The sequence below is a fragment of the Diadema setosum genome, chromosome 6 (assembly GCF_964275005.1).
Source record: "Diadema setosum chromosome 6, eeDiaSeto1, whole genome shotgun sequence".
NCBI lineage: Eukaryota > Metazoa > Echinodermata > Echinoidea > Diadematoida > Diadematidae > Diadema > Diadema setosum.
The window spans coordinates 33,644,480-33,658,849 of NC_092690.1; the positions used below are offsets into that span (position 1 = coordinate 33,644,480).

Consider the following 14,370-nt stretch of genomic DNA (forward strand, 5'->3'; position numbering starts at 1 on the left):
TCACTCTATCTATTTGCAGACTAGCAGGTTTGTGATATGTTAACAATCTAAAAGCAATGTAGGTCATACTGAATTCCTGGCTGAGTATATAAATTAACAGAAGTCCTGGCTTTTTAAAATAAATATTGAGTATAAAGAAAAAACATGTTTGCGACTTGAAATAATGGTTACATAGACATACATCCTAAGAAAGCAAAATGATTTGTGTGAGGCCAGAATTGTTCATCTGTTCAAGTCCAAACTTGTAAATTGGTAAGATTTTCCATTCTATTTCAAGACAACAACCACCACTAAAGACCAGCTGCAGTGCGCAGTTTCAGAATTACGGACACACAGACATACAAAATGTTGTCAAGATATAAACTGAAATCACAATGGGTTGTGACCACCGATACGATATGCGAAACCACATGTAAAAAGGAACATGCAGGCACGAATGATAGGTGTAGTTTTTAGTGACGCAGACCGTGAAAAGGAGTGATCATGCGTCAGTAAATATAAGCCACAGTAATAATAGTTTAATAAAGTGACAAGTGAACTCGTCCTATTCAAAAAGAAGAGTAAGAATAAGAAGTAGTCCTTACGTGACTATGGTCTTTTGAAGCCAATTATTCAGTTCACACTGCTACTCTGGGGCGGGCGAAGAAGACGTGGTGCTCATATGTGTACAAGATATGTTAATCCATTCATACAGCATACGACGCATGACGCTGGACATAATCGTGACTTTCATGCCGTCAACAGTGGAGTGGTGGCAGTATATCAATTTGACATTTCAAAATCATGTCCTTCAATCGAAACAACAGGAGCAACAACAACAACATCATCAGAAGCAGCTATTCCCCCTGTGTAATGGTTTGGAGCATGGGTACAAGAATTGAGCTATTTTCGCTTCTAGTTATTACTATTCAAATTTATGAGATTAGATTGATTAGATTAGAAACAGCAGTTGCTGTCGAACGCACAAAAGCTCCGTTGTTTATAGTGTAGATGACGCCTGGCCGATGATCAGGCGGTTGTAGGTTTGAATCTTGCCTGCGCATGTATGCCCATATATATATATCTATATAATTGAAAGAAATTGGACTGAGGCGGGACGTTGCTCTCGATCTTAGTCTCCCTTTTATTTGTCAAGCTTTCGGCCCGTCATTGGACCTTCGTCAGGACCTACCAACAGAACGGTTATTATATGAATAACCTGATGTGTCATATACTATATAATGCAATTTCACATATTGCCAATCATTTCCTTTATATACACAAATCAATCATTCAATTCAATACAAATATCCAATCTAACCTCAAATCATCATCAGAATAACATATGCCCAAAATATATATATATATAGATAAATTCTTATATCATATCACTGCCATATAATAATCATATTGTCCTATAATTCTTTGCATAATAATCACAAACAGAATCATTACATATATATCATATTCATATGTCTATTTGTATTGCGTATATGTATACATCCACACATAAATACATTATTGTATCATAACGCTGTCATATAATAATCATATTACCTTATAATTCCTAGCATAATGATCACAAACAGAATCACATACACTCACACAAACAAACACACACACACACACACCTACGCACACACACACAACTCCGGTTGATATAATACTATCTAAATCAACATATCGTATGTATTTCTTATATTACCGAAATATGCGTATGTATGTGGGTGTGTGTGTGCGTATGTGGATGTATACATATACGCAATACAAATAGACATATGAATATGATATATATGTATAATGATTCTGTTTGTGATCATTATGCTAGGAATTATAAGGTAATATGATTATTATATGACAGCGTTATGATACAATAATGTATTTATATGTGGATGTATACATATACGCAATACAAATAGACATATGAATATGATATATATGTATAATGATTCTGTTTGTGATTATGCAAAGAATTATAGGAGAATATGATTATTATATGGCAGTATTATGATATAAGAATTTATTTATATACATATTTTGGACATATGATGTTATTATGATGATGATTTGAGGTTAGATTGGATATTTGTATTGAATTCAATGATTGATTTGTGTATATAAAGGAAATGATTGGCAATATGTGAAATTGCATTATATATTATATGACACATCAGGTTATTCATATAATAATCGTTCTGTTGGTAGGTCCTGACGAAGGTCCTGACGAAGGTCCAATGACGGGCCGAAAGCTTGACAAATAAAAGGGAGACTAAGATCGAGAGCAACGTCCCGCCTCAGTCCAATTTCTTTCAATTATATACAACCAACAATGCGGCACCGCGCACGTTCGGGACCCAGGGAACTATCTCTCACATTATATATATATATATATATATATATATGTGTGTGTGTGTGTGTGTGTGTGTGTGTGTGTGTGTGTGATAGATGCAATTATAATCACTGATTTCTTCATGCCTATTTCTCTTCATTAGTTCTTGTCTTTGGTTAGTAATGTGTGTGTGTGTGTTTGCAGATTGGCTTGTGATGTTTGCTAGCGTCACAATTTTATCATGATTGTATACAATTATTTTGCTAGGGGACGCTTGAGTTTGTTACACATTTGAATTTCCTTACACTTTACTCAGCATTGCTGATGCACTATCATGACTATGGGAAGTTCATTTGGTCCCATTTAAAGACGAGGAAAGTCTTACATAGTGATCTTCAAAAGTTTCCATAGTAATTACAAACTCTGATTTTACTGTTCCATCGAACGTAGACTACATTGATCATAATGCTTCTTTCAGAATAAAGCAGACGCTATTACTTTGGCATAACCAAAGAAAGTATCTATTTGTTTTGTTGGAAAAATGTGTTAAATTCAACAGATCTTCAACATCAATCTGAGAGTCATTTCATCTAACAGCACAGAATCCAACGGAAATATACTAAATAAAGCCACACCATTTGAATGCACTAAATTACTATATCATGTCCACACAGACTACCTTTCATCCATTATTGATTTTATTCAACGACACCACAATGCTTGACATACTACAGGTATGATATTTTACGCAGCCACCCAGCTGATGCCGAAACCTATGTTAAAACTAAATTTCCCAAATCACGTATCTATAATCAGTATAGTCCTATATAATATGCCGCTATCTCATATCTCCTGTATGCATCAGGTATCTCCAAGCTGTGTATCGCTATTAATACTTGAGTAAACATGTGAAGTATTGATCAGTGCTTCTCACCACGGAAACGCAACAGCTTGCTTAAAAATGGGTATGACGGCAAGAATGAAACGTAAAGACAAATTGCAGGAAGTAATCACTGCCATCAATGTACACTATACGTACAATTGTTAATCACAAAGCACAAGATGTATGTTTATTGTGACTTTTTTCGTATGATCTACATGAACATCACAATAACGTTAAAGTAACGTCTTTAAAAACAGAAGGAATACAATTAGAGTATGGCTTATTTATTTTGTGGCTATATGGGCTACTTAGCAGCTCGTATACGTTAGTAGCTGTCATCTATGTCAAAACGTCTTCGTGTTTATGGAATGTATTACATGGACGAATGCTGCTCCTTTATAGTTGAATATCATCCTTAATCAGTTTTCAGCTACTCAGACATGACAGGAATAACTTTTTCAACTTATTGTCAAACATTTTCCGTCTATGATTCACGACGAATAATTGTACCATTAAGTCATGCACGAAGTTTAAAGACAACCAAGGCCGGGCGGGACTTGTCCTCCTCGACGCAGACTGTAACATGTTTTATCCCTAGAGTATTCTATGACGTTAATGTCCACCCACATAATTACGTGTGGATAAGATCGAAATGTTTTCCGGGTTTGTTTGTTTGTTTGTTTGTTTGTTTGTTTGTTTGTTTTTCATTAGGTAAGAAGGGGGACTTTTGCCTCTTTCCATTCTCTTTAGAAGAACAACCAAAATAATCGTATAGAGAAAGAACAGCAAGTATCTAGTATTCATAACGGTCACTCTGTGATTATAGAAATCATATCAGAATTCAGTGCAAAAATGCTGTAGGGCTACACGTGGTTATTGAAAACATATGTATGTTGCTGTTGTTGTTGTTGTTCTTTTTCTTGGGTGGATGGGGTTGTAGCTCCGATGAAAATCTTATGCTTAAATTCTCAGGAAAAAAAACCCCAAATATTTCAAATTTGTTTTCTTCACTTACACAAGAACACAAGAACACGATTCTGTTCCATTCTGGCGTCGACTTCAAAACAATACATAATCCTGTTCCGATACACCAACACTGTATCAATTCATCAACCAAACGTACAGCAAATAACATCGTAAGGACTAAGAATGTATATGTTTGCTATGATATTTTATTACGTTTAGTCATTATCATAATTATAAAAACAAGAGAATTTACATGAACAACACGTCTTATTCTTAACTACAGAGGAATGTGAAAATGGGTGCGCAGCTACATTGTCATTGACAATGATATCTGAGTATCAAATACCATAGTGTACATTATACTCTATGTCACCTCTATCATTCCACAATGATCCTTTATTTCTCGAGAGTATTAATTGTGCTATAGCTTATGATATAGGAATTCCTTCTGATGCCGGTGAGGGTGTCATTTAATTTTCTTTCAAGGTTGATGGCTAGGATAAATCCTTTTTTGATCATTTACAGTCCCCAGCCAGGAGAATTCGAAGACAAGGCAAGATTGACAATAGGATGCACATCCCAGCGGCCTTCCATGATTGTTTCCGAGAACATAGGAAGTTCGAGCTCTTCATGAATCATCTCTTTGCATCTTACTGCGAGGTAAAGAGAAAAGGGAAGATGATAATGTAATGATTATCCAATTCTTGTTACAGTTTGATGGCTTGACAGGAATTCATAACTGCAAGAGTTACTCTTAACAGTTATGACGTTCATACCACGATCTTGCTCTGCACATGTCACTGTGTGGAAATTTTTAACATTCGCACTTTATCCATCTCTATCTTCCTCACAAAAGCAAAATAGAAAAATAATACACTCTAAAAATAGTTGGGCCAAAAAAGATAATGCCCAACTTTTAACCAACACAATAGTAATACTTTTAATACTGTCCACACAACTATTGGTTAAAATCTGCCCAACTGATGTTGAGTAATAAGTTTGCTATGTGGTTGGGCAAATTAGATTGCCCACCAGCGGTTGACCAATGAGACTTTACCCAACTTTGCAATTTCCCAACAGTTGGCTATATTTTGAGTTGGGTTATCGTTTGCCCTACCAAATTATTTTACCCAATTAGATATTGCCAAAATTCCATTTGTCCCACAGTTTAGTTTTTGGTTAATCAGGCCCAGGTCGAAAAACTAGGTGGCAACTGGTATTGGTACCAAGGGATTCCAGTTGAGGCAATTGGTTTCAATATGGAAATATTGGAATGTGGGACTAGAATCAACTGGTATGTATCAACTGGTATCCATATTCAACTGGTATTCGTCCAACTGGAATCAATTGGTACCAGTTGTTAACTGGTATCAACTGGAATCAACTGGGATCCAGTTGAGAAACTTAAATATGTGTTGAATTATTTGATGTATGGGTGTTTACCAGAATATGTGTAATTCAAGACACTGTTCATATCTAACCTATCATAATCCTACAGCGAGTCGTAAAGCCTATACCTACAAGTACATCTAGGCTTAACATCCTAGACCTACGTAGTTAGTACCAGGGAGAATTTCATTGACATGATAGGGGCGTTAAGTTGTAATGCTTTAAGACATGGTTACCATGTAGATTACACTATTATTATAAATAATTAAATACCTCAGCAAAGGTACAAGTTGAAATTGTGAATATCACAGCAATAATATTCAATAAATTTCTCATATATTTCAGACATTTCAGAGTTTATTGAAATCATAAAAAACATTAAATCTAACAATATTTTATCCTTTTCATTGTTGTATTTTTTGTTGTACGTTTTGCTGTACATTGTGCAAAGACAATGAAGAAGAAAATACTCTGTGAACAACTGATATCTATGTTTATACATGAATGTGTATGTATACAATGATGATACAGAAACCAATAAATCAAATCAAATTAAATTAAATCAAATCAAATCAAATCAAGATAATTTGTGTAGCTTATGAATATTCATGAGCAAAAAAAAAAAAAAAAAAAAGCAGAAGCCAATAGAAACCAACTGGTATCAACTGGTATCAAGTTTTAATTTACTGGGTTTTAATCTGGAATGAAGTGGTAAGCAAGTCTAGTCAGGTATAGCAATACTGTAGGAGTATCCTGTAGTTTGCTCTCACAGACAGATGCTCCCACAATGTCGATTTTTTTGACCCCTTCGGTGTTGACGGTATAAAGGGAAACGTAAGAATTTTTTGGGTCAAAATACGTCCACAATGTAGCTCTTGCTTTAGAGAGAGAGAGAGAGGGAGAGAGAATACCGTGTCTGTGTATGTGTGTGTGTGTGTGTGTGTGTGTGTGTGTGTGTTGCCCCCCCCCCCCCCCCCATTCCTAAAACGGAGAACACCCTATAGCAATTTTTGGTACCCCCTACAAAATCGTAATGTTCGGCCATCCTTCCAAACATAGGCTTATACCGGTCTCACACACACACATAAGCACCCTGTCACATACATACACACATACACGCGTACACGCACGAACTTTTTTACTTGTCCATGAAAATTTAACAACTTACAAAGGAACGTCACATAATTGCCCAAGTACTGGTAAGAAATACCCAGGCTTAATGTGCAAATTAACGTGGGTAAATCATATAAGGCAAATTTCTACCCAAGTATTAGTTTCCCAACAAAAATTACTCAACACGCAAAAGGAATGCGTCAATAACACAACAGCGGGGCAAAAAGTACCCAACTCTCCATTACCAATTCGGTTGGTAAATATTCTCCCAATATTTAAGTAAGAGTAAATGAGCAATGTTGGTTTAGTCACATAAAAGCTTAATCGGGTGATAATTGCCCAGAATGATGAATTTCTTTTTTTTTTTTACCAACCAACAATTACCCAACTAAATTTATTCATTATAAATTTGCAATTATATCTTACAGTGGCGATGGATTGATAAAAAAAGAATCGATTAAAGATTATTACACAAACTGGTATTCTTCCTTCTTTATGCAGATGTCATGTCTTCGACAAATGTGTGAAAAATACAATTGTGAGTTCGGGTAGTTTTCTTGTCTATATAGCAAGCAGTGTCCTGTTTCGACAATAGCTCAAACTTCAATGTTGAAAACCTGAAATTATGACGATGACGGCAATATCTAGCGAACATCAAGAAGCCAGGATGAATTCTCCTATGCTATGGGAGATGTCCTGCCACTGAATATATTTGCGATATTGGAAGAAGTGGTGGGGTTCATAATAAGGACTTTCATTATTGTGATTTATTTACCTGTCTTAAGATTATTGTTTTCTTGAAACAAGAAATTCAAATACAGCATGCAAACACTATATTTGAAAAATTGCAATTTTGCTATTCGGTCAAAATAACAATTGAATTATAATGTAATGATAGGGGACAAACAGCATCGTACAGTTTTATTTTTAACATAGTCAGTATTAACGATCAGAAAGTTATCATGTTTCATTTCAGAAAGTAAGATTTTGAAATTAAAAAAGTCATGAAGTTTCACATCAGCTGCAAATAGATATAATGAGATAAGAAGATCGTATCAACATAATCTTTGAATTTGCTAGTGGTCATCGTACAGGAAATGTTTTCTATTTTGCTTCCAGTGCTAGAATGGGGGTAAGTTAAGCGAGTATTCTAATATACAATGTTCATTTTTCATCTTCCTGTTTCAATAAGCGCGTGTACGGACTGGTGGACGGGTGTACAGTATGGTAGGAGAATAATTTCACATAAGATTTAAAGAACACGTAAATGAATTTTAACATGCGCGGAAAACTATACCTGCTGCCTCACTGGACTCAGCTGTTCGTAAGTTGCGTAACCTTGCCATGTCTGATTCCTGGTTTTAAGAATAAAGACACTGATGCACACATGACAATCCATGTAGAAATCAACCAATTAATAGACGAGAAAGCGGATTGCATGAAATACTATAGATTCATGCATGTGGGAAAAACAACATTTCACAACATCAGATTTTATCATCGAGACTGCCTTTGTGTCCACCAGTCTTGTGTCCACTATAATAAAAGCCCGCGAAGAATGTGTATCCGAAGTTTTGTATTGTACATGACATTTGTATTCTCTATCAAATCTTTAACAATTCATTCTACCTACGTCTTGCTGTTTGATTTCATTAGCCATGTTTATATCTATTTCGTGTTTTATATGTTATACATACATACCCATACATAATGTAAGGACTATTGCGCTATACAAAATGCGAAGGTTACTATATTAAGTTTTTCCTTCAAAATGAGAACAAATTCTTAAATGTCTAATTACTCCTGCTGATCAGTTGACAGACGAAATAAGGCGGGCTTACCTGTCATAATTTCGTTGGCTAGACCGATGAATCCAGCCTCATACACCTCATTGCTCAACTTCCGCTGTTCCCTTTTGCGGCACTCTATAATTAAACGATGTAAATCTTTAGGGTATACAAAGTAATACTATCGAACTATAATTCTATATCACTGTGCACGTTGTTCACCAATGGTTTCATCCGTCTTGAACACACTGCTACTAAAATCACACTTTGAGAAAAGGAATTTCGAGAGAGAATGAAAGATAGGATGAGAGAGAGGGGGGGGGGGTAATGGAAGAAAAACCTTTTTCCTTTCGTTCCACATTACATTAACAGATAACATTACTTGGCTCTGACTGCAAACCTGCAGATATCGTGACCCCACAGTTTCGGTATACTTATAGCATTGTTTCAATCAGACAATCAAACCTAATGAAGATTCATTGCAAGACGACCATGCAACATTCAAGAAGTACGAGTAAATGGAGAGTTTTGTCGCAAAACGAGCTATATCCTTTCTTGTTAAGAATAGATATTTGTAATTAAAGCTTCTAATAACAAAGAAAAAAATAAGAAAATACCGAATATTTTTTAATCGTAACTTGAAGAATATTCCTTGTTATTTCACAAGTGAGGTATTACTGGAAAGATGTTATTTGGCTTTATCTGATGGACTTAGCTTGAAATGTTTACATGTGACGCTTACCTCATTTTGCGACAAAACTCTTCAGTTGTAAAATAGAGGTGTCTCTAACCTTGCACACAGAAGATAGATTGAAAGGTATCTGTTGCCAAGATATAACTCTACCTGGTATGACGAGATTGGCTTTTCAACAAGGCTGCCGTTTATAAGTGAAGACACGCTTCTCCCAGAGTGTTCAATCAGTATCCCCTCATCGATCGTAAAGAGACGTGTATTAAACTACATCATCTCGTCGAAAGATGTATAGGCCTACATACCGAGAAACATTTGAGCTAATATTGTTTAAAAAGAGAAGAGTCTAACACACGTTAACTGCAATAGTAAAAGAACATAGTCATATCAAAGTACGGCAAAGGGGTTTTCAAGTAAGATCACTCTATATACCTTGATCGGGTGATTATGTCTCCTTTATCTTCCAGGACCATCTACTGCCCTGCTCCATCCATCTTACAAGCAGTTCCGAGACGTCACGCTCATTGTGTGCGCCAGGGTGCTCCTGTTTGACACCCAGCACTTTGCACAGCTGACCGGTTTTATTGGCAGGGATTTGACGTGTCAGTTCTACGAGAACCTCTCTACTCGGGACGCAGTCTCTATATTCGCCTAGATTGATCGTAGTAATTTATCAAGAATCATTTGACATTTCACATGCACAGCCAACACTCACTCACCCGATTTGTTAAGAATAGTAATTATGTTGAAGTATTTACGAATAATTCAAAGAAATAGTTACTTTTCTTGACTTACAAAAATTGGTTATTATTTCATATATGTCGTGTACTGTTTCCCTGTGTCGTTTTCTCTCTCTCATCTACCTGTAACAGTTCATAATCGTATCTTGGAAATGATTGCGCCTGAAGTATTCAATTATCAAACATGGATTTGGCGCCTTATCATAATATAATCATATAAAAAAGGCGAAAGAGTTATAGATTGTTTTAATACATACAAATGAAGTACTGAGATACAAACGCTAATCCATAATTGTTTAGCTTTATGTTTTAAAACAAGTTTATCTAAATAGAACAAAGAAAATCTGAAATATTCTCAAATAATAAAGCTTTGTTTATGTCACATGAACATTTATGATAATATAGAGACGTTTTTATCTTCGATTTTCGAATTAGAAATTTGTAGTCTCAAGAGCTTAATGGGAGAGTCTACGGAAAAGGAAATTACTATTATTTAGTTTGATACGAATCATTTTACATTGAAATATGACTTACAACTATGCGATTGTAAATTGTGAAAGAAATAAAATGGAATCCGAATATTCTTCCTCAGAATCCATTATCAAAGACACTTTTTTTTTTCACCTTGTTTTAAAATCAAATGTAACGTTATGTTAGGTGCAAGGAATTAAAGTCGAAGTGCAACATTTTTCCATGGAACAGTAACATTTGTTGCAATCAGCTCTGAAGAGGTTATGAATAGATTATGTTATTGCTTCCACTTTTTGTGTTATCAAAAGTCTAATGGATATCATATTAACAGTTACATAATTTCCCGCCCCTACATTTTCAAGGGGAGGGGATTTGTTTCTAGTGTTTGCATTGAAATAATTTCATTTCGGCTGCGTTTGATTCGTTGGTTTTGTTTCTTCGTATGTCCCGAAAGGGAATGTAGCAAAGATCCTCGCAGTCGATGAAAAGGGTTGAGAAGTCCAAACATTAATTTGCATGTGTGGTTTGAGTCTGATATATTATTTTGAAGAAAAAAAAAATTGTGAGATCAAAAGTGGCTTCACCTTTTCATGTAATAGCTTCCAGATAGTTTGGTTTGTTTTGTTTAGGTTGATTGCAATGACTACAATCAAACGTAGAGAGTAGTACATTTACACGGTTTTTTAACTTTGCAAATAACATGACAAAGCTTGGGATACTTCTTTTCTTTTTCCTGAAAAAAAAACGAAAAAATGAAATTAAGAGATAAGAAACACATTCTTTGTGGTCAAGGATTTCGGTATTGACAATTTGCATCACGTCACATGCCTTCTTTTCCAATTCATTATTTCTCCATCTATGATGCGATTGTACCAATTCAAACTGCCACAGTTATACATACGACACTCATTAAAACGCCGGCCTAGGTATCTAAATTTAATACCTGTTAGAATACCCATGGCAACAGGTTCGTGCCCTGCATCATACATGATATCAGCCAAGGCGGTACGATGGTTGTAGTCTGGTGGACACATTATCTTCCTCCACTCTGTCAGCATCTTCATGTTGTCTTGGCTCTTGTCTCCTGTACGAGTTTGGGTCTCAGTGTGATCCTCAATGCCCAACAATTGGGCTAGCTTATCAGGGTTAATACGTGTTGCCACTGCCATCAGATCGCTTGTACTCACTTCGAAATCTGTTATGACGTAAAAGTTGAATGAACGGTGGTTGGCAGAAACAGGACTCTGGTTCGTAATCATTCATCTCTGTTGAGAATGGACACGTAATCATTTCAGACGAATCATTTGTTTCGATGTAGAATGAAAAGAATGGTGACAATGCTTTCTCAGTGTAATTTTAGCAGACATTACGCTTGCAAATAAATCAAAGCTGTCCAATGGTATACCATTGAGACTGTCAATCGGTGGACCATTTTGCACAGACCATTTGGAAAATACCATGAACGCAGCGGAGAACTACCATTCACGTACCATTGGACTAAACTATAATCACTGAATCTTTTGCACACACAAGTGGTTCGTAAAATGGTTCCGCAGTGGTTCCTGTATGGTAAGGTATCAACGAAGAACCACTATAGGTGTTTAATCGTTTTCATGATGCTGATTAGCAGGCATCTGGTCATCATGCATTAACACAATGTAACTGATATATATAGTGTTCAATTCTTATTTATCACAGGCCTATATGCATTAAGGTGAAACTCGCCATACACCCCTCACTAGTCACCATCGGCGTATCGTTCATCATCCACCATTGGCCTATCATTTAACATCCTATTAAAATAAAATGTTTCAAGACTTGATACTTAGCCCGATATTTCGAGTACTGTACAAGGAAATAACCTTAGTACTCACATTGCATTTTAAAATACCCGCTTACCCAAATAGCATGCTCGCGCTATGTGAATATATCCGCATTTTCGCAGTATTTTTGGTAAGGTTGTCCTAATCTGATGTATAGACGTGTTCTCCATTTCATACAGCCGTCTCATGATGTCATTTGTTCCCTTTCTCTCCGCTGCCAAAGAATGATCGACTTGGAATTGGCTCATCCGGTGACTGCTGTAACCTAGAGCTCGGGCGAATGGGTAGACATCTGTCATGAGTAGGCGCATGGCTAGTAGGGGAATTTCAGCTTTGAAGGTTACGTTGTGCTTTTTCTCCGCAAGAAGCTCCTCTGTGAACAGTCAAACACCAAAAGAGGCACAGACATACTGTACAATGAGAATGTTGATCTAATGCCGCGTGTAATTAGAATGCAGATAACGGCGCATCTTTCTTACGCTGCCATCCTATTACATTCTATTACACCATGCACCTTCTAGACTCTGCAGAATTTGGGGAAAAGATTCCAACAATTGTGTACACTGAACTTAAGAAAGACGAACAGGTATGATTGATGATAAGATCATTATTCTCGTCGGTGGTAATGCGAACAGTCTTATGTGCAATTTTATGGTAAGAATGATATTTCGAGATAATTCAATCATGATTGCTTTACGAAATCACCAACAACTGCGAACGTTGACAAGACGCCATAGAAATAATATGGTAGAAAGGAATTTGTCAGCGAATGGTTTTGGTGTAAGACGTGTGTTTACACACGTGTGTTAATCCACGCCTTTTGCTGAAAATAAGTCGAAAACAACACACTCTTATATGTATATATGTGTAAGATATATATAATATAATATTATAATGATATATATATACAAGATAAAGATATGCAAAACATTGTTGGAAACAACAATGGATAAAGTATCTATGCTCGACCGTCTGTTTCGGCGTGCAGCTTAGAGCATAATACATAGGAATCAACTGCTTCTTCTCAGACCATAGGCATGAATTATAGATGCACGATCTTTTTTTCTTTTTTTTTTCATTGACGAAAAATATACCATGTGCTATCATTAGCGAAGTTTGATGAACATTGGGCAATCCGTTCAAAGGTGCACTAATTACTACTTGCAAAGCAGACCACTACAATAATGGTCAAATGGTGGAACGATATGAAAAAGAAAATGGGAACATATAAAAAAAAGAAAACAACACTTTTTTTTGCGTTTGATGAATTGAACTTGGTTTATGTCATTTTGAAGACAGCTGTATAATAATTGTCTTTTAGCGTATGTCGGCAAGAAGGCAAAATAAACCACACACGCACACAAACCCTGTAATTTAGAGCCGAATTTTCTGTCTATTTCATCAATATTATGATATCATTTTGACATCAAGTTATATACGCTTATCCATCGGATGCGCTACAATCGTAATGTAATGCATTTAATGGGGCAAAGTTGTGCAAATGAACAAAGATCAACACTTTTATTAGCTATCCAGTTAAATAACAATTGATCAATGACCTGGAAAACATGTCAAATATTTTAGACTGTGAATTTTTCAGTTGTTATAAATGACCTTCTATCAGCACGGTCACATATTATGTGACCGTGCATCACAAAACAAACAAAAAGTCGCACCCCTTGATTTCACGCAAGGACTCAAAAAAGATGAAACAGGTCAACCTAGTCAATATTTAGTTTTTCATATTTTCTTAAAGAGCTACCCTTCTACTACATCATTCTTAAGTTTGGGATCATAAAATGAATGGGAAAGTGCATTTTCAATAGTTTTTCTACAACCCTTTTTTGTAGAGTAACGAGATCAGGTATGTCTTAGAGGCCCCTTTTCATTTGGTGATAACCCTTTGCACACTCTTCACTTTCAAGTCTGATAACTTTTGAAGGGATAACGCTACTGCTTTTAAAGTTGGCATTAATCATGGACGAATATGTTAATAGAGCATGCACAATTTCAATTAAATCTAATAATCCCTTCATTGTTCTTGCCCCAGTGGTTAACATCCTGTTTTTGTCCCATTCATCGCACAGCTAGCACGGTTGGGTAGAGATTAAGCGCTTGAATAGACTTATAGACCCTGTACTTCAGAGCCTCTTTTCTTGGTTCACACTTTTCCAGAGTGTGCGCTTTCTTTCCAATATT

At 35.9% G+C, this 14,370-nt stretch overlaps 1 protein-coding gene across 1 annotated transcript; it reads right to left on the reverse strand.

Annotated features, from left to right (window-relative positions):
* Positions 1-7,973: 7,973 nt before the first annotated feature.
* LOC140229747 (uncharacterized) lies at positions 7,974-11,307 on the reverse strand. Its single transcript, XM_072309982.1, has 4 exons — positions 11,292-11,307; positions 9,615-9,788; positions 8,501-8,584; positions 7,974-8,014 (listed from the first exon to the last, which is right to left on the reverse strand). Exons 1-4 carry the CDS (start codon positions 11,305-11,307, stop codon positions 7,974-7,976), a joined length of 315 nt encoding a protein of 104 aa, XP_072166083.1.
* Positions 11,308-14,370: the final 3,063 nt, after the last annotated feature.

Excerpts from the sequence above, each read along its gene's own strand:
- LOC140229747 (XM_072309982.1), bottom strand. Across the intron at positions 8,585-9,614 it reads AAGATGGATGGAGCAGGGCA|AGTGCCGCAAAAGGGAACAG; the intron begins GTAGATGGTCCT and ends GTTTAATTATAG. Across the intron at positions 8,015-8,500 it reads AGCCAACGAAATTATGACAG|GAATCAGACATGGCAAGGTT; the intron begins GTAAGCCCGCCT and ends TCTTAAAACCAG.